We start from the raw sequence: 22,932 nt of genomic DNA on the forward strand, positions 1-22,932 counted from the left end.
GGGGCTGACGGGGAAGCCGGACCTGGTCCCGAGGAGGGGAGGCCCAGGACCACCCCAGTGTGCCGGCTCCAGGGGCGACGCCCGGGCGGAGGAGTAGATCGTTCACTCAAAACTGCGCGTACCGTGCACACCCATGCCAGGCGTTTTGCCCACGTTATCTCATTTATCTCGTATCCACTCTAGACCGAGGAACCATCGTCATCTTGTGGCACAGATGAGGAAACTGAGGTCTGGGGACGTGAATTAACCTCCCCGGCAGCACGTGGCTGGAAAATGGAGAGGGCACAGGCAAAACCGTGCACCGGATGGTTGGACGCGGGCAAGGACTCAAGTCGGATGGCCTTGGGATCGAATTCTAATCCAGCTCTTTACTGGATGTGACTTTGGTCTGAGCCCCAGCTGCATCAATAAAATGGGCGTAGTGTTGGGATTAAGAGAATTGAAAGCTAGGAAGTGTTGGGGGAATTATTTTAGAGACGCGAGGCGAAGGGTGGGGGGGTGCTCTGAGGCTTTTTCTACTTGGCGCACAACGGGCCTCTGACGCCCCCTGCTGGCCAGAGGGGGACGCTGGCGAGACCGTTTTGGGATAAACCGGTTGTTTTGGAAGAAGAAAGGTTGCAGTAGACACATGTCCCCCAGCAGAGCCACTGCCCTCCCGCCTCCCCTCAGCCCCTTCCTTTCTCAGCATGCCTCCTTTAAGGTGAGGAGTTGAGAGATGGGGAAAACCGAGGATTCATTCCATATTTTGCGAATAAATGGCCTCCCTTCATAGACTTCACAGGGCCAGCTAGTTCCACAAGTCTACAAACGGATGAGTATGAAGACCAAGTTACAAAGCTGTGCACCCGAGTACTGGGTCTAACAAAAAATGTGGAACCAATCTGAACGTCTGTTATGGGAATAGTTATCATTTTAGCAGTGTTACATCCAAACAATGCAATACTGCACAGCTGAAAAATAACACTGCAGATTGGTTGACATGAAAATATAGTCAAACAGACTGAAACTTAAAAACATTAGGTTGAGCAAAAGGAGCCCCACACACGTACTGTTGGATATTTATAGAAAGTTCAGACCAGGCAAAGCTAATCTTATGACAGAAGTCAGAACAGAGGCTACTTCTGGGAAGGTTTTAGATAGCAAGAAAACGTCTTAGGTATGGAAATGCTCCTTTTTAATCGGGGTGGTAGTTAGGAAAGTCAGTCTATACATATGTAAAAGTTCATTGAGCTTTACACTTAGTATGTACTTTATACATGGTATAACTCAATAATACATTTGTAAAAAAAAAAGATAAGCCATAAAACGTGTTAAACAGTTTGATCCTATTATTTTTCTGCACAGATTTTTAAATATTTATTTATTTTGAGAGAAAAGGGAGAGAGCACAAGCTGGGGAGGGGCGGGGAGAGAGAGAATCCCAAGCGGGTTCTGTGCTGTCAGCGCAGAGCCCAACTTGGGACTCAATCTCACAACCGTGAGATCGTGACTTGAGTCGAAATCAAGAGTCAGATGCTTAACTGACTGAGCCACCCAGGCTGCCCCTTGATCCTATTCTTAGTAAGAAAATAAGAGGAAAAATATAACATAGGGCAGAAGTTCTAAGTTTTTTTTTGTCAGAACCCCTTTACATTCTTAAATTTATTGAGGATCCCAGTTTTTGCTTTTGTAGGATATATTGATACTAACCATGGACATTAAAACTGAGAAAGGTGAAGATTTCCAGTACATATTAACAAAATAAAACTGAGAAATGTTTAAAACAATACAAAACCCCATTAGCCATCAGAATGATGTCAGCACATGTCAAGTAGTCTCTGGAAAACTTACTGTCCACTCTGAGACAGTGAAAAAGGCAAATAACATCTTAGTATTATTATGAAAGTAATTTGACCTTGGGGGCTCCTAAAAGGGTCTCGGAAAACCCAGTGGTCCCTGGATTACGCTTTGAGAATTGCTAGCACAGGGGGAAAGAGAAGGAAGAAAATACACTACAGGATAAATTATTCTCTCTCGGAACTGGGATTATAATTTATTTTTATTTGCTTTTTTGTACTCTTCTGTTTTAAAAAAAGTAAAATTTGGGCGCTTGAGTGGCTCAGTCCCTTAAATGTTCCACCTCCACTCAGGTTATGGTCTCACAGTTCCAGGGTTCAAGCCCCACGTGGGGCTCGGTGCTGGCAGCTCAGAGCCTGGAGCCTGGTTTGGATTCTGTGTCTCCCTCTCTCTCTCTCTCTGCCCCTCCCCCACTCGCGCTCTCTAAAAAATCAACATAAAAAAAGTAAAATTTAATGACCAAGGGTTGTTTTTGCAAACAAAAGTCAAGACAATACCCCCGTCTCCATAACATTGTTGAAAGACCCAAACAGTAATAACATATTTGACTGTAGGAAAAAAACATATTTGGCTGTACGAAAAAAAATTAAACAGAGCTCTAACCTGAAACTAAGGGTCCGATTTCCCGTGTCAATCCCAGGCGTGGAAATGCAAGGTCTTACCCCCTTACGTTCCACCGTCTAGTTTAGGGAGTCGATAGAAGTGCATACACAATTGTATTGCAAGGTTATAGTAAACATCGCGACGGTCCCAAATGCAGCAGCTCCATCCTACACAGATTTGCAAACTCCGGCGGGGAAGAGAACCACCCACCGCAACCATACACCACGGGACTGCGGACCTCAATCCCGGAACACCTCACTCAACGAGGCAGTCAGCATGGCGCATGCGCCCCACGAGCGTTTGAGGGAGGTGGGGGTTAAAGGAGACTGACACTGGGCTCGGCCTCCCAACACTGTAGCCCCGCCCTTTTACCCTGCTTCCCTCTCTGAGTGGCTGCAAGACTAGTGAGACTAGTTTCCCATTGGCCGCCAGCGAAACCGACATCCGGCTTGGGCGCAGGGCCGCGGGGACCGGAGACCGCCATGGTGCGATTCAAGCACAGGTAAGCGGCGGAGGCCGGATGAACACTGCGGCGTTAGGTTCGTGGCCCCGGCCCCGCGCTCACTTCTCTTCTGCCTCCGCAGGTACCTGCTCTGCGAAGTGGTGTCTGATGATCCCCGCTGCCGCCTGAGTCTGGAGGACCGAGTGCTGAGCGGCCTTGTACGAGACACAATCGCTCGCGTGCACGGGACTTTCGGCGCAGCCTCCACTTCCATCGGCTTCGCGGGTGCGAGGGTGCTGGGGAACTAGGTGGACAGCGGGATTGGGAGGGAGCGGGGTCGGAAAAGGGAGAAGGAAGGGGTAAGAGTGACCGCAGGAGCTTCCAAGCCCGATACACAACCTTAGGTTCTAATGCAGGATATCGTCCTCTTGAGGCCACTCGGAGCCTGAGCCCAAAGTCTGAACGAGTCGAAGTTAGGCAGAAAGCTAAAAGCAGGGGCGCCTGGGTGGTTCAGTTGGTTAAGTGTTAAGTGTCCGACTTCAGCTCAGGTCATGATCTCGCATTTCCTGAATTCCAGCCCCAGGTAGGGCTCTGTGCTGACAGCTTGGAGCCTGCCTAAGAGTCTGTGCCTCCCTCTCTCTGCCTCCCCCCCGCCCCCCGCTCCCATCTCAAAAATAAACACACATCAAAGAAAAAAATTTTTTTAAAGAAAAAAGCTAAAAACAGAAGGCAGTGGGACTTGGGGCAAGAATCTCCTTTACGTATTTGACATAGTATACTGGGGGTTGCGATTGAATTAGCAGGATAATGAATTAAATGGGGGAAGATGTGTAGTTCCGAGTAAGTTATTTGGGGTTATATTGACATCCCTTGGGGGGGGTGGGGAATGGTCATAATTACCTCTAAAAAGCCCTTACTAGTACAGGTAGAGTACAGAGCCCACAACTGTGTGTATGTAAATGAGGAAGAGGATTCTTCCCACAGCACCACGTTTTTTAAATTCCTTCCCTCCTTTACCCTGTGCTCAGAATTGAATACTGGAGAATCACATGCACATAGGCACAATTCACCTACATCAGGTAACTCGCAGTTGGCTGCTTCAAGAGCCTACAGAGCCCAGTTGCAATAGAATGACCTTTCAGTCAAGGGTTTCTTCTGAGGAAGATGGATCTCTGCTAGCCCCAGCCTCACTTATCAGTGGTTTAGAAAAGCATTTACAATTCCAAATTCATTCACCAGTTCTGAGTGGTGTGCAAAGCACTGGATGTGGTTTATCCCCTTTACATAAATGAAGGTCTGTTCTAAAGCTTTTTTTCCTTTAGGAATTTGTTTTTACCCGCTGATAATACATCCCAAGTGCCACTGCCTGGCACCCAGGAGACTTTCAGTTACTCTGAAGATTTTTAAGTGAATCCAACGTTTCCCAAAATGATTTTTTTCCTCTGTAGTGCGATACCTCAATGCCTATACTGGAATAGTGCTACTTCGATGCCGGAAGGAATTCTACCAACTTGTGTGCTCAGCTCTTCCTTTCATTACATACTTGGAGAACAAAGGACACCGTTACCCGTGTTTTCTCAACACTTTACACGTCGGAGGTAGGAGTGCATATGGTATGGTTGCTGGTGTTTAATAGTAACAGGTTCAGGGTTCAGTCTTGACAGCGGGTGGGTCTTCCTGCTGTCCTGCTAAGAACAAGACACTTTCACCAGCTTGGAAAACCTTGAAGCAGACATCTTTCACGAGCTGTTGACCACAAAGCTCTTTCACATGCCAGGTACAATTCGAACATGTCAGAAGTTCCTGATTCATTACAACAGGAGACAGCTGTTGATGTTATTGCAGAACTGCACTGATGAAGGTAAGGGACGTTAGCCCAGTGCCCACTGAGCAATAAGTAACCTGCTGAGTTAGAGGTCACTCCCAAAGACCTCTTTCATCCCTGCTCTTTGCCTTTCCAGGAGAACGGGAAGCTATCCAGAAATCTGTCACAAGAAGCTGTCTACTAGAGGAGAGGTCAGATGAGGAGGAGCTTTCAGATAGTGGTGGTGAGGAGCCTTCTGAAGCAGTGGAGTGAACTTCTGGAGGCTATGCTGTGACCAAGATTCAGGGCCCTCTTGTTGGAACAGGACATTCTGGGAGGCAGCAGCATCTGCTAGTTTCCCAAACTGGATGATTGCTGACCAGAGGCCAAGTTATCAGCTTAAAATGGAGGACTTGTTCACTTAAACTGAATGTCACTTTCACCTAGAGGGTCTGGTTAAGTGATTCTGCAGGTGGTGAAGCCCCTGTGGTTACAGACATCTCTGTATCTCATTGCCTGGCCGAAAGTAGGTCTATTAAATGTCCTTGGCTTCTGTAGCATTTAGCATACTTAAGTTCAAGTTTGGCCAACTCTCCTTCCCCCCGCTCCCCCCTCCCCCAAGCTCATTGGGAGGCTGGCTTCCCTACAGGATAGCAGATGCATAGCCTCCCACTTGAGGCCTTGTGCCCCAATCCCTAGGATGAATCCTAAGTAATCCAGGTCATGTTGAGTATTGAGACACAGCAAATGAACTGGTACAGATGTATAGCTGGTCTCAGTCCTGACCCACAGGGCCTTAAACACACCAGATTCCTTCCCAATTATAATCAGGCAACAGGACAATGTAGTTTTCCTACTTCTCTTGAGGGGCAACAAAACCTAGCCTTGCCTGACAAGCAGCAGCTGCCAGCTTCCAGTGGTTTCCTGCAGTTCACCCTTCCCCTGCTGTCTACACCTGCCAGGCACCTGATGACCAGGGACCCTGCCACACTCACAGAACCAGGGAGGTTTTGATCTACTATCTACTAATGACATTTCTAGGATCTGTTTTCTTGAATAAAACATGTTCTTCAGAGTCTCTTACAGATTTAACAGAAGGATTTGTAATTTTTGCTTCAACATGTCCCCTCATTTTCAAGGCTGAAACATCCTCATCCACCCAGGGGAGTTCCTATTCCCAGATTTCTGAACCTCTTTTAAGAATGATGGGTTAAGGGGCGCCTGGATGGCTTAGTCGGTTAAGCGTCCGACTTTCGCTTAGGTCATGATCTCTCGGTTCGTGGGTTCAAGCCCCGCATTGGGCTCTGTGCTGTCAGCTCAGAGCCTGGAGCCTGTTTCAGTCTTTGACTCCCTCTCTCTCTGACCCTCCCCTGCTCACGCGGTCTCTCTCTCTCTCTCTCCTAGAAATAAATAAAACATTAAAAAAAAAAAAAAAGAATGATGGGTTAAAACTAAGCCCAACTCAAGAACCCTTTAGGCCTGACACTAGGAAGAGACACTGCTCCCTGGTAAGAGTGCTCAAGCTCCTGGTAGGTGTTTCTTGAACCTAATTAAGGGGGCATGCCTGGGTGGCTCGGTTGGTTAAACGTCCATCTGACTCGATTTCTTCAGCTCAGGTCATGTTCTCAGGGTTCATGAGTTTGGGCCCCACTGTCAGGGACTATGCTGACAGTGCAGGGCCTGCTTGGGATTCTCTCTCTCCTTTTCTCTCGGCCCCTCCCCCACACTCAAAATAAACATAAAAAAAAGTCTTAACCTATTTAAGAGGTGTGTCTACCTAACCTGTAATGAACTTTAAAAAACCAGAAAGTTCTCATTGCTTGTGCAGGTGATTTATTGCAACTATTTGCCTTCACATTCTATTATACCTAGAGGGTCACTTTATTAAGCAGCAAAATAATTCACATCACTCAAATTCAGCTGAAACCAAGGCACAGACTGTTTCAGATGACAGGGACACAGTGGGTGCCCCACCGCTTTCAAACCTGCCCTAGCTCCTACAATTCAGGCCACTGTCACTGCAAACAGGCTTGACCTAAAAGTTGGCAGATTCCAGGGCTTCTTTAGTAACCATAACCATTACAGCTTTCCTTGCCCAAAAGAAGCCACATTCAAGAGGTGTAAAACCCTCCATCACATATGTAAGCAACCCAGGTCTGGCACCACAGCTGACTACTTCTCAGAAGAAAAACTGCAATTCAGGCTAGGTGTCCTAAATCCATTTTATTCCCATCCTTCTGTTTATTTAACATGAGGAGAACTAAACAGGAAAGATATGACTTGTTCTAAAACACACACTGATAGGTGTGCAGAAGCCATGATGCCCTGACATGTCGGCAGAACAGCGCTAGGGGTGTGGGCTGCTCCAAGGGATGCTGAAGGGACTCCACAATTTATTTGGGTTGAGAGAAACTAGTTACATGGGTCAAAAAGACTAACCTGGTAACAAACTAAAAATACTGGCAGGAAGAGAGATCTCTTGTGAGTGTCAATACTTTATTTTGGTGTAAAGACGGGAAGCTGGAAAATACACTGTATTTAAAATTTTCTTGGTTCCCCCTCACACTGTGGAAACCCCCTCCCCCCCAGAGCTAATCTGTTCAAACTCAAATACTTAAAAATTACAGCAGCAAAACAAAAGCACAGAAAAAAGAAAACCAGATGGAGAAGGTAGCCGGGGCCAGTAGTGTCACTTGGTATGGACGACTGAGGTGCTGAACAGGAGCTTTTGTTTCTGTTTTTTTCTTTTCTTGCCTCCTTTCTCTTCTAAATGGAAACACAGAAAGAACTTAGCTTAGAATGCCATCCCCTTGCCCCAGCCAGTTTCATTCCTGAGAGTCCCAGAGTGGCAGCTAAGGTTCTAGAATGAAGACCCCCTGGATCGAGATACCAGTCCTTGCACACTCCAGGTATCTGGGCAAGTCACTTTACACCCCTAGACCCGTTTCCTCATCTGTAACATAGTTCTACCCGTTTAATATGGTTGCTGGGAGAATAAAATGAGCACAATGCTAGGTAGGCACGGAGAAGGCACACCATAAGTGCTAGTCACCTTGTCTAACTAAATACTACAGAATGGCGTGGGCTCCAAGCCTGACTTCATCTATTAGCCACCCTCTACCAAACTCAGGATTCTAAAATACTCTCTGCTACATCTTAGAAAGGAAAAAATAAGAGTTCCTCAGAGTTTCACATCTGGGCCTCAATAATTAATTTGGAGTGGCAAAAACATCCTATCTGACATACTATATGGACTGTTGGCTGATATTAGCATGTGAGCCTACAGGCTCAGAGAAAAGTGCCTAATTAGTGATGCCTGCCACAGGATCCAGGTGGGAATGACAACTATGTACTGAGCACTCGCTTTTCTTGGCCTTTACCAGAGAGGGGATCTGAAGTAGCTGGTGTGTCCAGTTTCATGAAGGCTGCTTCAATAGCTTGGCTGAAGGAATTCTGGAAACTGGGCACAGGAACACGGTCTGAGTTATCACTCTCCCCATCGCTGTCCACAGGAGCAGGAGGAACTAAGCTGTTTTCATCTGTAAAATACCAGTGTTAATTTACTTTCTGAAAGAAGCCACATTCCCCCTCCACCAGAGGGCCATTCTCACCTTTCTTTGGAGCAGTTTTGGGCCACACATCTGCTTTTGCTTTTCCAACTCTCAGCATCTGCCAAAGTGGGAAAGAAGGAAGAGAAGAATTTAAGTAACCAGTCCAATTTCTTTCCCAGACTTGCGTCTTGACACTGCCTGGCTAAAGGGACAAAGAACTAGCACCTCTGGAAAAAAGGATTTTCCAAGTACTTCTCCCCTTAACACACAGTTTAAGTCACATCCTCTGTATCATGACCAAAAGAACTAGCAGTAAAACTCTCAAGGTGGGAAACCAAAGCCCGTTTTGTTCCTTAGGAAACCGTACAGAACAGTGCACTGACTGTACAAGAGGTTCTTCCTCAGACTCTGAAGTTGGAAATCCTGACTTTGTGTCAATCCCTTCTTCTGGTAAGTTTTTCCTGCTCTTTGTGGGAACCCCCCTAAACATAAACCTCTTGGAATAAGCAGTGTGCAGTACCCTCCAATTTTAAAACAAAACCACCTGGTTCTCTAACTCCAGTTACTTAAGGCCAAGAAAATCAATTTAACTTTATCCTGAAACTGCTCCAACAGCTGCCATTACCCTTCAGTCTTTGCTTTTCCAATAGCTCCTCAATTATTAACTTTTAGATCCAACCATAGACCAGACTCCTCCATGTACAATAAAAATCAGAACCATCCCTCCTGCCCCCGAAATGAGGAATTCTTTCATCTTATGTGGCCAAGGCCAGCTTCTTAATTATTGAAGGCCACTATGAGTTACATATGCCACATATGCCATGCAACTCAAAGCAGGCTGAATTTTATTACTGGAAAACTACCAAGAGACAAGCCCCATGAAATTCAAATAAAAATGTCATCCTAATGTGTCATCCTAAAGTATGTGTCCCAAAGTGAGGTACAATAGTATTAAAATTGGCGTGGAGTTGGCAGAGGTTGATTTCACTGAATAACCTTTCTTCATCATGTACCACTTTGATGATCTTTTCCCTTGGTCCTTGGGAATTTGGGGTCCAAAGAGTATGGACTCTGAATCATCTTACTCTTAACAGGTCATTAAAATACATAACACCTATGTGTTGTTCTTGCCAGAAATGTTTAAATGTTTAACCTGAATCCACTCATGAAAAAAGAAACAAATCCAAACCATAGGACACTATATACTACTGGCCTGGATGCTTCAAAAATATCCATGCCACAGGAAGAAAAACAAAGAGAGGCTAGAGAAACCGTTATGGATCACAGGAGAGTAAAGATACATGACAAATACATGCAATGAGCAATCTTTTTTGGACCGGGCTAAAAACAATACAGGACCATTCAGACAAATGGAGAAATAAGAAACAGATACTATATTAGGTATTCTACTAGCTGAAGTTCTTTCATGTGATCATGACAACTGGTAGTTCTATAGAAGAGTATCATTTGGGGGCACTTATCTCATAAATAATTGGTGGTAAACTCATTCGTGAGGTCTAACATTTTCAACACAGTGTAACAAAAGAGAGAAAGCAGATATAGCAAGATGCTAATAACTGGTGAACCCAGGTAAAAGGTATGAGCGTTCATTATACTATTCCTTCAACACTTTTAAGTTTGAAGTTATTCAACATATAAAGCTGAAAAAAGCAATGGCAATAAAACCTACTCTAAAGAAACAACTTAAGAAGTGCCTGGGTAGGCTCAGTCAGTTAAGTGTCTGACTCCTGATTTTGGCTCAGGTCATAATCTCACGGTTTGTGAGCCCAAGTCGGGCTCAACAGTGACAGCAAGGAGCCTGCTTGGGATTTTCTCTCCTCTCTCTCTCTGCCCCTCCCCCTGCTCAATTACTCTCTCTCTATAAATAAACACTAAAAAATGAAACAAAACTTAAGCATCTGACATAATTCCTGGGAGCCACTTGATTATAACCCCTAAAGCCCATCAGTTAATACTCAGGATTCCTCTCAATTATTTCTTCCTCCTTGACTTGAGGACTCTACTTACCAAAGTCCAATTCCTGCTTATATCTCAGCACACACTGAGAAACATTGTGAGAAACCTCCATTATCACCTGCTCTAAAGAAATGTTAAGCTAATGATCCCAAACAAGCCCCAAAAGGTTAATACTAACTTCTAAAGCTCAGCAAGCTGTCCCCATCCTTCTTCCTCAGTTATCTCAATGCAGGAATGCTGTTTTAAAGATTAATAAAATGATCTGACATCTCGGCCTCATATCCAAGAGAACAAGATGGGTCATCAGCAGCTTTATGGGAGCCAGCTGAGGAAATCAGGCCAGAGTTTGAGGTCTGCTCAAACCGGCATGGTCTGATTCACAAATACAGCCTCACTATGTGCCGCCAGTGTTTCCATCAGTATGCAAAGGACACAGGCTTCAGTAAGCTGGATTACGTGAACTTCCTTGAATGGGCCATGCAAGAGACCTACCTTAATGCTAACTTATTGTACATAAACTAAAAACACTTAAAGACAGAAAAACAAAAACACAAAAAGATGTGACATCAAGTGTCACTGCCCTAGTGTTCCTCTACCCCAGCTGCCCAAGGAAGACAGTTTGGCTAGTTATAGGACAACCAAAACAAGCTTTCCCTTCCCAAAGAGAAGAGAAATCATTTATTATATGTCACAGATACATACCACCTGAATCAGAAGTCCTAGAACCAGGGACAATCTGAAATTGATGTCTCCCCAGTCCCTAAAACAATGCTCAGTAACCAAGTAGTTGACGGTTTGTTAAATAACTAAAGCTCTGATTCTCCCTCAGCTAATCTTGGCCTCTTTCCTTGATAAGTCCACAATAACATCTGAGACGAAATCTTTAAGATTTCCTCCTAAAAAAGCTTTCCATGATTATTACCATCAACACAACATTAGCCTGTCTCTCCCTCTCCAGCAGAAAGATTTCCAGAAAGAACAAGCAGCTCACATTAAATACCTGTGAACTGCTTCACAAGCAGAGATTTACCTGGGCAAAGGAAGGGAAGGGAGAGTCTTCTTCCAGACTCCCAACGCAGAATGAAGGACTGCCCTGACTGGCAGTTGGTGACAGAGGGGTCAGCAGAAAGTCTGAAAGGAAACCAGAGACCTGATTATATAAGTCGAGTTCCAAGAGAGAAGAGATGAACCCTGAATCAGGTCTGGATAATTACCAGCCCCATCACAAAAAGCAAACCTTGATCCAATTTCAATTCTGCCATGTTCTTACAAAGTTAAGAACATGGCCTATTATTCACACTAGTGATCTAGGGAAAGAAAAGTTTAGTAGTCACAGTAATACTGGAAAGCATGGCAGAATCCACTCCCACACCAAGAAAAACCCTTTCCACATCAGTGGACTCTCAAGGCCTAGGTAGTGGACTGTCATAGACTAATTTTATGTGAATGAAAAAGTTCTAAGAAAAAGATAAAATTTAATCAGACCAGCCTTTATGTTCCAGTCAGATATGTATGACCTGTTCTATTCAGTTAGTACCCAAAACACACATCCAAACGAACAAAATCCAACATGAAGATGCAAGCTTTTCCCTGATACTCCCTAGGTAACAGTCTTCTCCATCCTTTCTGACCTACAGGTGGGTATTTCCCATGTCTACCCACTGCCCTGATCATTGCTGGAAGGGAGAGGCCTATTCACTCTCCCAGTAGCAGACCCTTCCACAGTCAGCCAGGGCTATTTAGTACTTTCAGTCCTAGGTCTATCCAACTGCTCTTGTTTTAAGACATTAAAGCCCATTCCTTCAAAAAAGCTAGTATTTGAAAGCATGTACACAACCAATTTTTATATCACAGATAATGTAATCGATGTTCTGCCATATTCCTCTGTATATCAGCTCTCTTCTTAAACTAAAGAGCATAATGGTCGTGCATACTGCCCTCAAGATTTAGGCTGCAGTCACAGTCCCTGTCACTAAGCCCCTGCCCTAGCCTGAGGCTCCTAATCTGCACAGTGACAGGTATATGATCATAAGAGTCACCAAGAGTTTTAAATATTCTGCTCTTAGACTATTCTTTAAAATGGCTGGCTGAGGGACATCTGGGTGGCTCGGTTAAGTGTCTGACTTCGGCTTAGGTCACAATCTCACAGTTCGTGAGTTCAGGCTCTGCACGGACAGCTCTGAGCCTAAAGCCGGCTTCAGACTCTGTGTCTCCATTCTCTCAAAAATAAATAAACATTTTTTTAAAATAAAATGAAATGGCTGACAGAGAAATTTTAATTATCAAAAACTATCTGCCAGGTGGATGAAGGTCATAAAAGACAGATCTCTGAAATTATAGTAACTCTTAAATGTTTAATTTCATAACACATTAATATAGTCTCTCAATATAAGAAAAAAATAATTTTTAAAAAGCTAAAGGCCTCTTTGAACGACCTCTCAATCCCAATCTCACTCCCTAGAGTAAAACAGCATTACCAGTCTGAAACATATCAATATCTTTTTTTCCTTTTCTTTCTGTTTTTTTAAGTTAGACTCTGCACCCAACATGGGGTTTGAATTGATGACCCTGGGATCAAGAGTCGGATGTTCTACTGACTAAGCCAGCCATACTCCCCTCAATACTCTTCTATATATTTAGATATATAGGCTCTTAACAAAATACTGTTTTTTGTTGTTGTTTTTTTTTAATCCACAAATGTGGGACACCTGGCTGGCTCAATTTGTAGAGCATGTGACTCAGGGTCTTGAGTTCAAGCCCCATGTTGGGTGTGGAGTCTACTTTAAAAAAATAAATAAAATCCACAAATGGTCTTGTTCTACAACTTCCTTTTATCTTAAAGGTCCACCCACTGGACCTTAAAGGACCACCCATTGGTTCACAAACACAGCTATTACCCTCCTCAATATGTGTTAAGTATTTCATAGTATAGGGGCACCTGGGTGGCTCAGCCGGTTAAGCGTCCAACTTCAGCTAAGGTCATGATCTCACAGTTCATGAGTTCGAGCCCCGCGTCGGGCTGTGTGCTGACAGCTAGCTCAGAGCCTGGAGCCTGTCTTCGGATTCTGTGTCTCCCTCTCTGTCTGACCCTCCCCTGCTCATGCTGTCTCTATCTCTCTCTCAAAAATAAATAAAAACATTAAAAAAATAAAAAAAAGTATTTCATAGTATAAATGTTATATAATTCAGCCATTATCTTACCACTACATTTTGTAGGCTTTCCCCCGCTACTATAAACAATGCTACAATAAGGAGATGCATACAAAAATGCTTAATCTTACAAGGGGATTATATCAAATGTACAAACTAGAAATAAAACAGCTGAGGGTGGAGGGGTGCCTGGGTGGCTCAGTTGTTAAGCATCAGACTTAGCTCAGGTCATGGTTTCATGGTTCGTGAGTTCAAACCCCACATCAGGCTCTATAAGCAATCTGCTTCAGATTCTATATCCTCCTCTCTCTATCTCTCCCCTGCTTCTGTGCTCTCTCCCTCTCAAAAACTAATATAATACAATACATTTTTAAAAATCTTTAGAAATAAAACAGCTAGGTCACGGGAAAGAATCTAAGTTTAACTTTCCTGCCATATGGGCTGCCTTGAGGTTCTGAGGTTTTTAGAAGACAGCAGGGTATAAAGTAGTACAGCCAATGAGAAAAGTGAATCAAACGGCAAAAATCTGATGTACCTCAGGAATATATTAACTACCCAAGGTAAAGTTAGTCACCTAAAGATGCCACCATACTAAGTAGGTTAGAGTTGTAAATTCAGATACTAGGGCCTTCCTTAAGGTCTGTGGCTGGTAGGCAACTTCTTTCTTTAAATCCCAACTCATTTACCTGCTTGGGAACCTGGACTTCTGCTAAGAGGAGAAAGGGAGAGGGCACCATGGCCCTCGGTGCTGGTGGGACCCAAAGCAGAATCAGAGGTGCAGGTATAGGAATTGAAGGCAGGAAACTGCTGTAGATTCTCTAGGGGAATGTGGACTTCTGGATCTGCAAAGAAAAGAGAAGAATAGTAGGCCACTTAGAATATTCCTCAAATCTTTTCCAACAGTTGAGGATAGTCAATATGAATCCCCTAAGGCTCTAAGGGATATAATCAGACACTTTAAAACCCAAATTTGTAATAACTGTCACTTCGTGGGGCTTAAACTCACAAGCCATGAGATCATGACCTGAGCTAAAGTCTGATGCTTAACCAAATGAGCTACCCAGAAACCCCTTTATTTTTGTTTTAAAACAAAACCTGTTTTTGGGGCACCTGGCTGGCTCTGTTGGTAGCATGCAACTCTTAATCTCAGGGTTGTTCAAGCCCCACACTGGGTGTAGAGATTACTTAAAAATAAAATCTTAGGGGTACCTGGGTAGCTCAGTCAGTTAAGCATCTGACTTTGGCTCAGGTCATGATCTCACAGTTCATGGGTTCCAGACCCATGTCAAGCTCTACACTGTCAGCCTGCTTCAGATTCTCTGTCTCCCTTTCTGCCCCGCCCCTCTCACGCACGTTCTCTCTAGCCCTCTCTCAAAAATACAAAATAAAACCTTTGCTCTTACTATTCTTAACTGAAGCCAGATATTACACACAAGGTTAATTATATTATTCTATGTACTTGTCTTTGGATGTTTCTGTAATAAAGAAAGTAAAATTAAAAAGCCTCTGTTTCTGAAACATCAGTTTTTTTAAACATTTGAGAAATGTGCCAAATAGCTACACTGCATTGGGACCCCAGCTATATACTTATCCCAGCTGGAGAAGAAAAATTTATGTTTACCATACCATATGTAGTCAAAACGGTGAAGTCCTTTCCCTAGCTGAGGACTCGATTCTTTGTTTTCTGGAGGATAAATAAGCAAGCCCTCATGTCACTCTAATCTCCTAGGTTCAATGAAGCTTACATGGAAGAAGCAGATCAAAAGACACTGTACTTATAAGAAAGAGCTCTTAAATCTAACCTCCTGCATAGCCTTCCTACTTTGTCAAGGTTTCTACTATATCAGACCCTGTGGCAGACTTGCTGTATATAGAGGTCTCCTTTAATAGAGTCAATGGTGGGATCACTGCTCCATTCAGAACGCACAGGAGACAATCCCCAGATTCAGCAGACCTCCAATTCCCTTCCCCAGAACAGGTTTTTTCACCTACTATGCCAGGGATGAATTTAATCTCATCCCTTCTTAAAAGCTATGAGCTTTGACCCACATTAATTCACTTAATTCTCAAATAAGCCTATGAAGGAGGTGCTCTCATGACTCACATTTAAGAGCTAAAAAAAAAACAAAAAAGCAGAGTGGAGATGTGAACCAAGCAGTCTGGCTCCTGGGCCCAAGCACAGAGTCTCTCTACGAGGATGCGCAGCTGTACTAGTCCAAGAGAGTTCCTGAACTTACACTTGCCCTGTTTCTTGTTCTCCTCCATCTCAATCCTGCGCTCCCGGCGGCGTTCCTCCCGGGCCTTCTTCTGGCGTTGACGCTTCCTCTTCTCAATGTCATCTGTGGGATGATCCGACGGTGAGGAGGCAGACCAAGGACAACGTGGCCATTAACTCCTTCCGGAGTTAGTGACTTAGTTACTAGTCACTAAGGCCCCAAAAGGAGGCAGCTGGACTGAATGAACAGCTGGAGTATGGTATGGAGGCTCATGACAGAGCTCCTCAATTCCTCCCACACTGGGTTTCCAATCAGAACCCCTAAGCTCCACTATGAAAAGAAGTATTCTTACCTGAGAATATCTCCAGAGTTTCCTTTGAGACCACAGGAGGCTGCAGAGCCAGTTCACAGATGCTGAACTCACAGGTGAGTGGCAGGTGAGAGAGGTATCTGTGACGCTGTCGAACGTCCTACCGTGGAAAAGGGACCAAAACTCAACTAACACCAGGCTGAACCCTGAGGACAGAGATTTCCACCCCAGACAGCCAACTCTTTGGAGCTCAAAGAGTAGTGCTCAAGTTATCATCATTTTGCAAAGCCAAACAGAAACCATCAATTGACATTCAACAAGGTAGAATGATCAACCAAAAGCAGTTTTTAGGTTTGTGCTGCATATGAATAAATTGAGCCTGGTAATAAATAATTTAAAGGTGACCAGCTGTTTCTGATTTTCTGGAACCCACAACTAAGGAGAGTGAACAGGGGAAAATAAAGAGTATTTGGTGGCAAAAAACCTGGGATCCACTAACAGAATTAATAACTGGGAAAGTGGATAAAACAGATTTCCCTACTGAATAAAGCTTGGCCTGAAACAGTAAAAAAAAAAAGCCATCAATTTCAGTTTAATTTTCTTTTCCATTCTCTTTCTGCATGTTTATGGAAAGATTACAGTGTAACAAGTTTGTGATCAATACAGGGATAACTCTCAAAGGGCAAAACCTTGCATATATAAATTATCAGGTAATAGGTGGCTCAGTCGGTTAACAGTCCGACTTCGGCTCAGGTCATCATCTCACAGTCCATGGGTTTGAGCCCCGCATCGGGCTCTGTGCTGACAGCTCAGAGCTTGGAGCCTGCTTCAGATCCTGTGTCTCCCTCTCTCTGTCCCTCACCTGCTCGCTCTCTGTCTCTCAAAATAAAATAAAGACATTTAAAAAAATTTTTTTAATTAAATAAATAAATAAATGATCAGATAATAGTTAACAGGTATCTGTTAAACCAAAAATGTTTCAATTTTGTATAACCTAGTGTAGAGCCTCCAAAAACTTTTCAATTCCTTGGACATTTCTCCAAAACCATACGGAAAAAGAGAAAAACTCATCTTCAATGAAAGTGGGAGACATCTATGTTCCCAAACCACAATAAATGAACCTACAAAGCAGACAGCAGGGTGACTAACAGAACCCCAACATGGTAAGACAGCACCATTTAACCTCTAAAATCTTTGCAGGCACAAAATCAGTGACAAAAATAGATGTAACAAATACAAAAGCTACAATCCTCGAAGAACTGTGAGTATGGACTGCTTAGGCCCACGTCAAAGAGATCAGGTCAATGGCACTCCGGAACCGTGCCCCATGGGTCAGGCAGGACCTTACCTCGGACATGGAGTAGCCGGCGATCTCCACCACGACTGCCGAGATCTTCTCCGGGCTCCGCTCCAGGCTGCCGTACTCCCTCACAAGGCAGCGCACGTTCACAGGGTGCAGGAACATGTGCTGCCCGTCCTCCGCTGAAGACAAGCGGCTCTCACACAACAGTCATGGCCAGTCCTCAAGACAGCACCCCCCATACAGCTAAGCCTGCCTCTCCCTCCCTGAGGCCAAAGGCACAACAGGCCCAAGCACCCACATCTAGCAGCAAAACCTCCTTCTGCTGAGAGGCCAGGCCATGTCACTGAAGCATCTCTATGGCAACCCAGCCCTCCTCTCAGGGACCCTCACCTTGGTAAAAGTAGTAACAAGGAGAGCCACTCAGGTGTGTGAAGCCTGGCTTGGTGATGGGTTCCTGCTGGCTGGACTCGGTACAAACGGTCCCTTCTCCAAGACTGTCATCTGCTAACTCTGAGTCATCACAAGCTTCAGCCTCCGGTTCAGACACTGCTTCCTCTTCCTCTACCAGAGGGAGAGCAAGAGGACGAGGAGAACCCAGAGAACAAACTTCTGTGGTCTCTTCATCAAAAGCAGACAGGTAGTCTAGCACACCCTGTTGGGACAAAGTCTCCATCAATAGAAAGTACATGTGGCAAAGGTAGGCACATGTACCTTTCTCTATATGTTCTCCTTAGAACCAAGTTCTCTACATGTTTTCCTTGGCAGTCACATTCGTGGGTTTAACATCCCTGGGTAAACAACTAATAAGCACATGGAGAATGTTAATAGTCCCCTCTTCTCCCATGAAGTACAGATTTCACAACATCGCCTACTAGCTCAACAGCAGCCTTGAGGAACAGCAGCCACTCAGTCTGTAACAAGAGCACACTCACCTTCCTGGGTTGAAAAACGGCCTCCTTCGCCAAGGGAGCCATCAGCACCAGTTGTTCCAAAGCAGGCATGACACCAGGGACCTCCGCTCTGCTTTCAGCCAATCCTGACAGAGCCTCTTCCCGAGTCTAGAGCACCAGAGAAGACCAGAGAAAGCTAAGTTTCCAGAAACACACTTAGTCTGAAGGGCAAGGGCTTACAATGGCCTCTCTCAATAGGAGCAAAAGTTAAAGCGCAACAAGACTCAATAGGAAGAGTAAGTACTTAAAACCCTCAATTCTTAAAGGACACAGGGCTGGGGCACCTGGGTGGCTCAGTCGGTTAAGCGTCCGACGTCGGCTCAGGTCATGATCTCACGGTTCATGGGTTCAAGCCCCACATCAGGCTCTGTGCTGACAGCCAGCTCAGAACCTGGAGCCTGCTTCAGATTTAGTGTCTCCCTCTCTCTCTGACCCTCCCCTGCTCATGTTGTCTGTCTCTCTCAGAAATAAATAAAACATTAAAAAAAATGTTTTTTTTTAAAGAAAACATCTTTTTTTAAAGAACAAAGCTAACCTAAGAGATTCCAGTGACTCAGTTACAGTTTTAACTTGTTCCTTTCAGCTCCAACGAGCACTTTAGAAACCACTAACTAGATCAACCCTTCTCTCTCATCACCAAAGGCCAGAGGAAATTGGTTTTAGCCATTCCCTATTCATTATCTTAAATTTGGGACTGAGGTAACTTATCCCCAACATCCTGTCCTGTTTCCAGCACATCATCTTACCTTGAGCTCCTGGATAGCTGCCTCAATAAAGCAGGACTCGGGAGTGTGCTTCTCCTCTGCCAGCTGCTGCTCCAGAGCTATTTTCTCTTCCTGAACTACCCGGTGCAGCACCTGCTCCTTAGAGGCCAGCAGCAACTTGGAGTACTGGCTGTGCTGTTCATCTACAAGAAAGTCAACACGATCACAAACATGCAATATTCAAAGCTTTGTGATCATGTGGCTATACAGGAATTTATACAGCTTTGATCCCCCAAAGTGAAGATGGAGTAATTTAGCATAATTTTCTAAGAATAGTTTAGCAATGACCTTAATATAAGATCTATAACATAACTCTGACCCCATAACACAAGGAATCTAAGAAAACCAAAGACATGGTAAAAAATTTTAGCCAAACTACTGATTACACCATCGTCTGTTAATACCAAAAAATGTTGTACAAACCAGTAAGTCCAATTATAAAGAAATGGTTAATGACATGATGGCATGTTCATTAAAGAGAGTTTTGCAAACATGGAGAGAGCCTAAGTGTCCATCAACTGACGAATGGATCAAGAAGATGTGGTTTACCTATACCATGGAATACTCCATGGCAATGAGAAAGAATGAAATCTGGCCATGTGTAGCAACATGGATGGAACTTGAGCGTGTTATGCTGAGTGAAACAAGTCAGGCAGAGAAGGACAGATACCATATGTTTGCACATATAGGAGGATTAGGAGGAACTTAATGGAGGACCGTGGGGGAGAAGAAGGGGGAAAAATAGTGGGGGAGAGGGAGGGAGGCAAACGACGAGAGACTCTTGAATACCGAGAACAATACCGAGGGCTGACTGGGCGGGGGGGAAGGGGGTTAATGGGCATGGAGGAGGATGCACTTGTGGGGATGAGCACTAGGTGTTATAGGGAAACCAACTTGACAATAAACTATTAAAAAAAGAGAGAGAGTTTTGCAGAATTAAAAATGGTTTTCTGGAGCACATGGCAGACTCAGTTGAAGAGCATGTGACTCTTGATCTCGGGGTTGTGAATTTGAGCCTCATGACAGGTGTAGAGATTATTTGAAATTAAGAAAAAAAAAAAAAAATAGGGGTGCCTGGGTGGCTCAGTCGGTTAAGCATCCGGCTTCAGCTTAGNCGTGGGTTCGAGCCCCACAAAAGGCTCTGCGTGGACATCTCAGAGCCTGGAGCCTGCACTGGATTCTGTACCTCCCTCTCTCTCTGACCCTCCCCTGCTCACACAGTCTCTCTCTTTCTCAAATAAATAAAACATTAAAAAAAATTTTTTTTAATTTTAATTTAAAAAATTAAAAAGTAATAAATAAACTTTAAAATTTTTAAATGTTTTTCTTAGAGGACATTCAGTGACATGTAGAAATAGCAACATTATGTGAATATAAAGCAGACACCAAAAACTAGAAAACTTAATCCCAATCTTGCAAAAATATATGAGTAGAAAAATAATGTACAATTTTGGGATATCTAGAAGTAAAAGGACCATGGATAATTTGTTTCCTTTACTTCCCTCCCTCATATTTTCTGTACTTTTTAAAAACTTTAAGACAATGTTAACTTTTGGGAAACTCTTGAAATGCCCTGTGCTCCCATTCTCCCATCCTAGTACCTGCCCAGAGATAACCATTTACAAATTCTAAAATGTATCTGTCAAATCTTTTTCTATACATTTATATATCCATAGTCATTTAAGAAAATAAAAGGTTTTTCCGTAAATGATAAACTGTTAAGTTTTGTTTTGCGTTTCCCATCCAACTTGTATTAAATTCTTTAAAAACGTTAATACGAGGGGTGCCTGGATGGTTTAGCATCCGACTTCAGCTCAGGTCATCATCTCATGGTTCATGAGTTCGAGCCCTGCATCAGGCTCTGTGCTGACAGCTGAGAATCTGGAGTCTGCTTAGGATTCTGTGTTTCCCTCTCTGCCCCTCCCCCACTCATGTTCTTCCAAAAATAAATGTTAAAAAAATTTTTTAATGCTAACAGAGATCTAGCCTATTTTTTTTTAACCTTCTGTATTGTGTTCCACAGCATAACACAGCTTCTATTATATTGTAACAAAAAATTCTTATACACGCTCCTCAGTACGTGTAATTTCTTTGTATTATGTATAAATGCTGGATCAAAGGTTGTGTATATTTTAAATACTACCAAATTGCTCCCCCCCCAAAAAGCTGTATTATTGACTTACACTGCCACCATGAACACAGTACTCATTTTCCTGTCCCTGCCAAAACCTGGTGCTCTCAATGTCTTTTCTTCGTGTGTGTGTGTGTGTGTGTGTGTGTGTGTGTGTGTGTGTGTGTGTCAATCTGATAAGGATTTTAATTTGCATAATCTTAGCAAAATTAAATCTCTGTAATTCTTGAGAAGTTATTCCAGTATTCTTTTCTGGGAAATACTTTCATATGCTTAACCCATTCTTCTACTGGACTGTTAATATAATTTATATAACGTATATATGTATATATATATACACACACACACACACACACACATAACATATATAATTTATATAACACCTGTATGTTCCAGACATTAACCCTTAGTCTTGAATGTGTAAATCTTCCCCTTGTTTATCATCTGTTGACTTTAAGGAATCTTGTCAGATTTCATTCTTATAAAATCAAGTTTATCTATCTTTTCTTTTCTAGCTTCTATGGTTTCAGCCTGGTGCAAAAACCCATCCCTACCTGAAGTATTATAAAGATACTATCCTATATGTTCTCTTAAGAATTTTAGATTTTTCAAAGTTTAGGGGTGCCTAGGTGACTCAACCAGTTAAGTGTCTTCTTATTTTGGCTCAGGTCATGACCTCATGGTTTGTGAGACTGAGCCCATCGTCAGTCGGCTTGGATTCTCTCCCTCTCTCTATATGTCTTGTACTAGATTACTGAGTTCCTTGACAACAGTTGCTCAGACTGGCTGACTATGGAATTCTCTAGGCTGGGCACAATGCCAGGTACTATTTCAACAAAATGAAAAATTAAAATGTCTATAACTGAACCATACCTGAAACCAAGGGTTAAACCACTCTCTGTAAATGCCTCTCCAACCTACTAGAATCCTAAAACTGTTCTCCAAATGCTAGAAATGGCTTGCCCAAAGGCTCAAATTTTGACAGTAAAAGATACTATTTGATAGCCCTAAAAGATGTACCCAAGATTATGACCCCCTAAATTAAAAGAACTCACCTCCTAGATGAATAGGATGGTCTACATTCATCCATTTGGATTTGGGCAAGGCCAACAACACCCCTTTCTCCCTCTTCATCAGTTGCATCGTAATAGTATCACCAACAACATACTGACGTGACTCAGTGGCAACAACACTGTAACATGGACATTTAGATGTAAAAGAGCAAGAAGTTAGCAGACTGGGGTCTAACCTAATAATAGTCTCCATCTCACCTCTTGAGATCCTTTTTATGCACAGAACTGTAACAGATGGGACATTTACTCCAGGTCTTCTCACTCAGTGAAAGGTAGTGCAGAATGCATGCCCAGCAGAAGATGTGTCCACAACGGGTTATCTTGGCTGCAGTAGGTGGATATAGGCAAATTGGGCAAGATGGCACTTCATGGCTACAAATGCGCTGCAACAAAATGGCACCACGAGTTACACTGCTTTCAAAGTGACATGGGATTGTCAAAGTTGAAGCCTCTCCTCTCCCACCCCATCCCTGAACATTTCTCCTCAACACATCTTCACAGAATTATTCAAAAGTAAATCATTAAGGAAATCACGATAATGACTTACTAACTACTTAACAGGTACTTTAGGGGCTCCACATCAAAGGAAAAAGGGACAGAAATCAATACATAATCCCATTTATTAAAGAAGATTTTTATATATATGCACACAAAGGTTTATAAAAGGTCAAGAAGTAATGTACCAATAATTTCCAACAGAGAAGTCAAAGAGACCTACACCTTTTATGGGTCTTTTTTTTTTAACCAATGAATACAGAACATTCTCTGATGTTTTTATAAATTTTCATAGTTAATGAGAAACCAGGCTTGGAGGCCTATCACT

The 22,932-nt window shown here is 43.4% G+C and overlaps 3 protein-coding genes, 1 long non-coding RNA gene and 1 pseudogene across 4 annotated transcripts in view; 3 read left to right on the top strand and 2 right to left on the bottom strand.

Annotated features, from left to right (window-relative positions):
* LOC144233132 (uncharacterized) overlaps positions 1–445 on the top strand; it is an 11,310-nt gene extending 10,865 nt beyond the window's left edge. Inside the window, exon 3 of the long non-coding RNA XR_013335599.1 lies at positions 184–445. This is a non-coding gene — a long non-coding RNA (uncharacterized LOC144233132). The remainder of the gene's footprint in view (positions 1–183) is intronic.
* The window catches only part of CABP1 (calcium binding protein 1), a 55,939-nt gene extending 53,293 nt beyond the window's left edge, over positions 1–2,646 (bottom strand). Inside the window, exon 1 of the mRNA XM_077766004.1 lies at positions 2,439–2,646. The gene's annotated coding sequence lies outside the window, so the exon portion shown is untranslated. The remainder of the gene's footprint in view (positions 1–2,438) is intronic.
* A 242-nt stretch (positions 2,647–2,888) lies between these two features.
* On the top strand, positions 2,889–6,082 carry POP5 (POP5 ribonuclease P/MRP subunit). Its single transcript, XM_077766005.1, has 5 exons — positions 2,889–2,940; positions 3,023–3,165; positions 4,329–4,478; positions 4,658–4,741; positions 4,842–6,082. Exons 1-5 carry the CDS (start codon positions 2,921–2,923, stop codon positions 4,955–4,957), a joined length of 513 nt encoding a protein of 170 aa, XP_077622131.1. The 5' UTR covers positions 2,889–2,920; the 3' UTR covers positions 4,958–6,082.
* Positions 6,083–7,161: 1,079 nt separating this feature from the next.
* The window catches only part of LOC144233208 (E3 ubiquitin-protein ligase RNF10), a 34,251-nt gene continuing 18,480 nt past the window's right edge, over positions 7,162–22,932 (bottom strand). Inside the window, exons 6-18 of the mRNA XM_077766043.1 lie at positions 22,308–22,492; positions 22,092–22,228; positions 18,888–19,048; positions 18,124–18,249; positions 17,582–17,843; positions 17,237–17,370; positions 15,931–16,048; positions 15,600–15,701; positions 14,049–14,204; positions 11,243–11,343; positions 8,296–8,353; positions 8,065–8,223; positions 7,162–7,450 (exon numbers count right to left, since the gene is read on the bottom strand). Of these exons, the coding sequence (XP_077622169.1) occupies positions 7,374–7,450; positions 8,065–8,223; positions 8,296–8,353; positions 11,243–11,343; positions 14,049–14,204; positions 15,600–15,701; positions 15,931–16,048; positions 17,237–17,370; positions 17,582–17,843; positions 18,124–18,249; positions 18,888–19,048; positions 22,092–22,228; positions 22,308–22,492 (1,776 nt within the window). The 3' untranslated portion in view covers positions 7,162–7,373. The remainder of the gene's footprint in view (positions 7,451–8,064; positions 8,224–8,295; positions 8,354–11,242; positions 11,344–14,048; positions 14,205–15,599; positions 15,702–15,930; positions 16,049–17,236; positions 17,371–17,581; positions 17,844–18,123; positions 18,250–18,887; positions 19,049–22,091; positions 22,229–22,307; positions 22,493–22,932) is intronic.
* Positions 10,508–10,734, top strand: LOC144233154 (small ribosomal subunit protein uS14 pseudogene; annotated as a pseudogene).

This window comes from Crocuta crocuta, unplaced genomic scaffold (genome assembly GCF_008692635.1).
Source record: "Crocuta crocuta isolate KB4526 unplaced genomic scaffold, BGI_CrCroc_1.0 scaffold339, whole genome shotgun sequence".
Classification (NCBI taxonomy): Eukaryota; Metazoa; Chordata; class Mammalia; order Carnivora; family Hyaenidae; genus Crocuta; species Crocuta crocuta.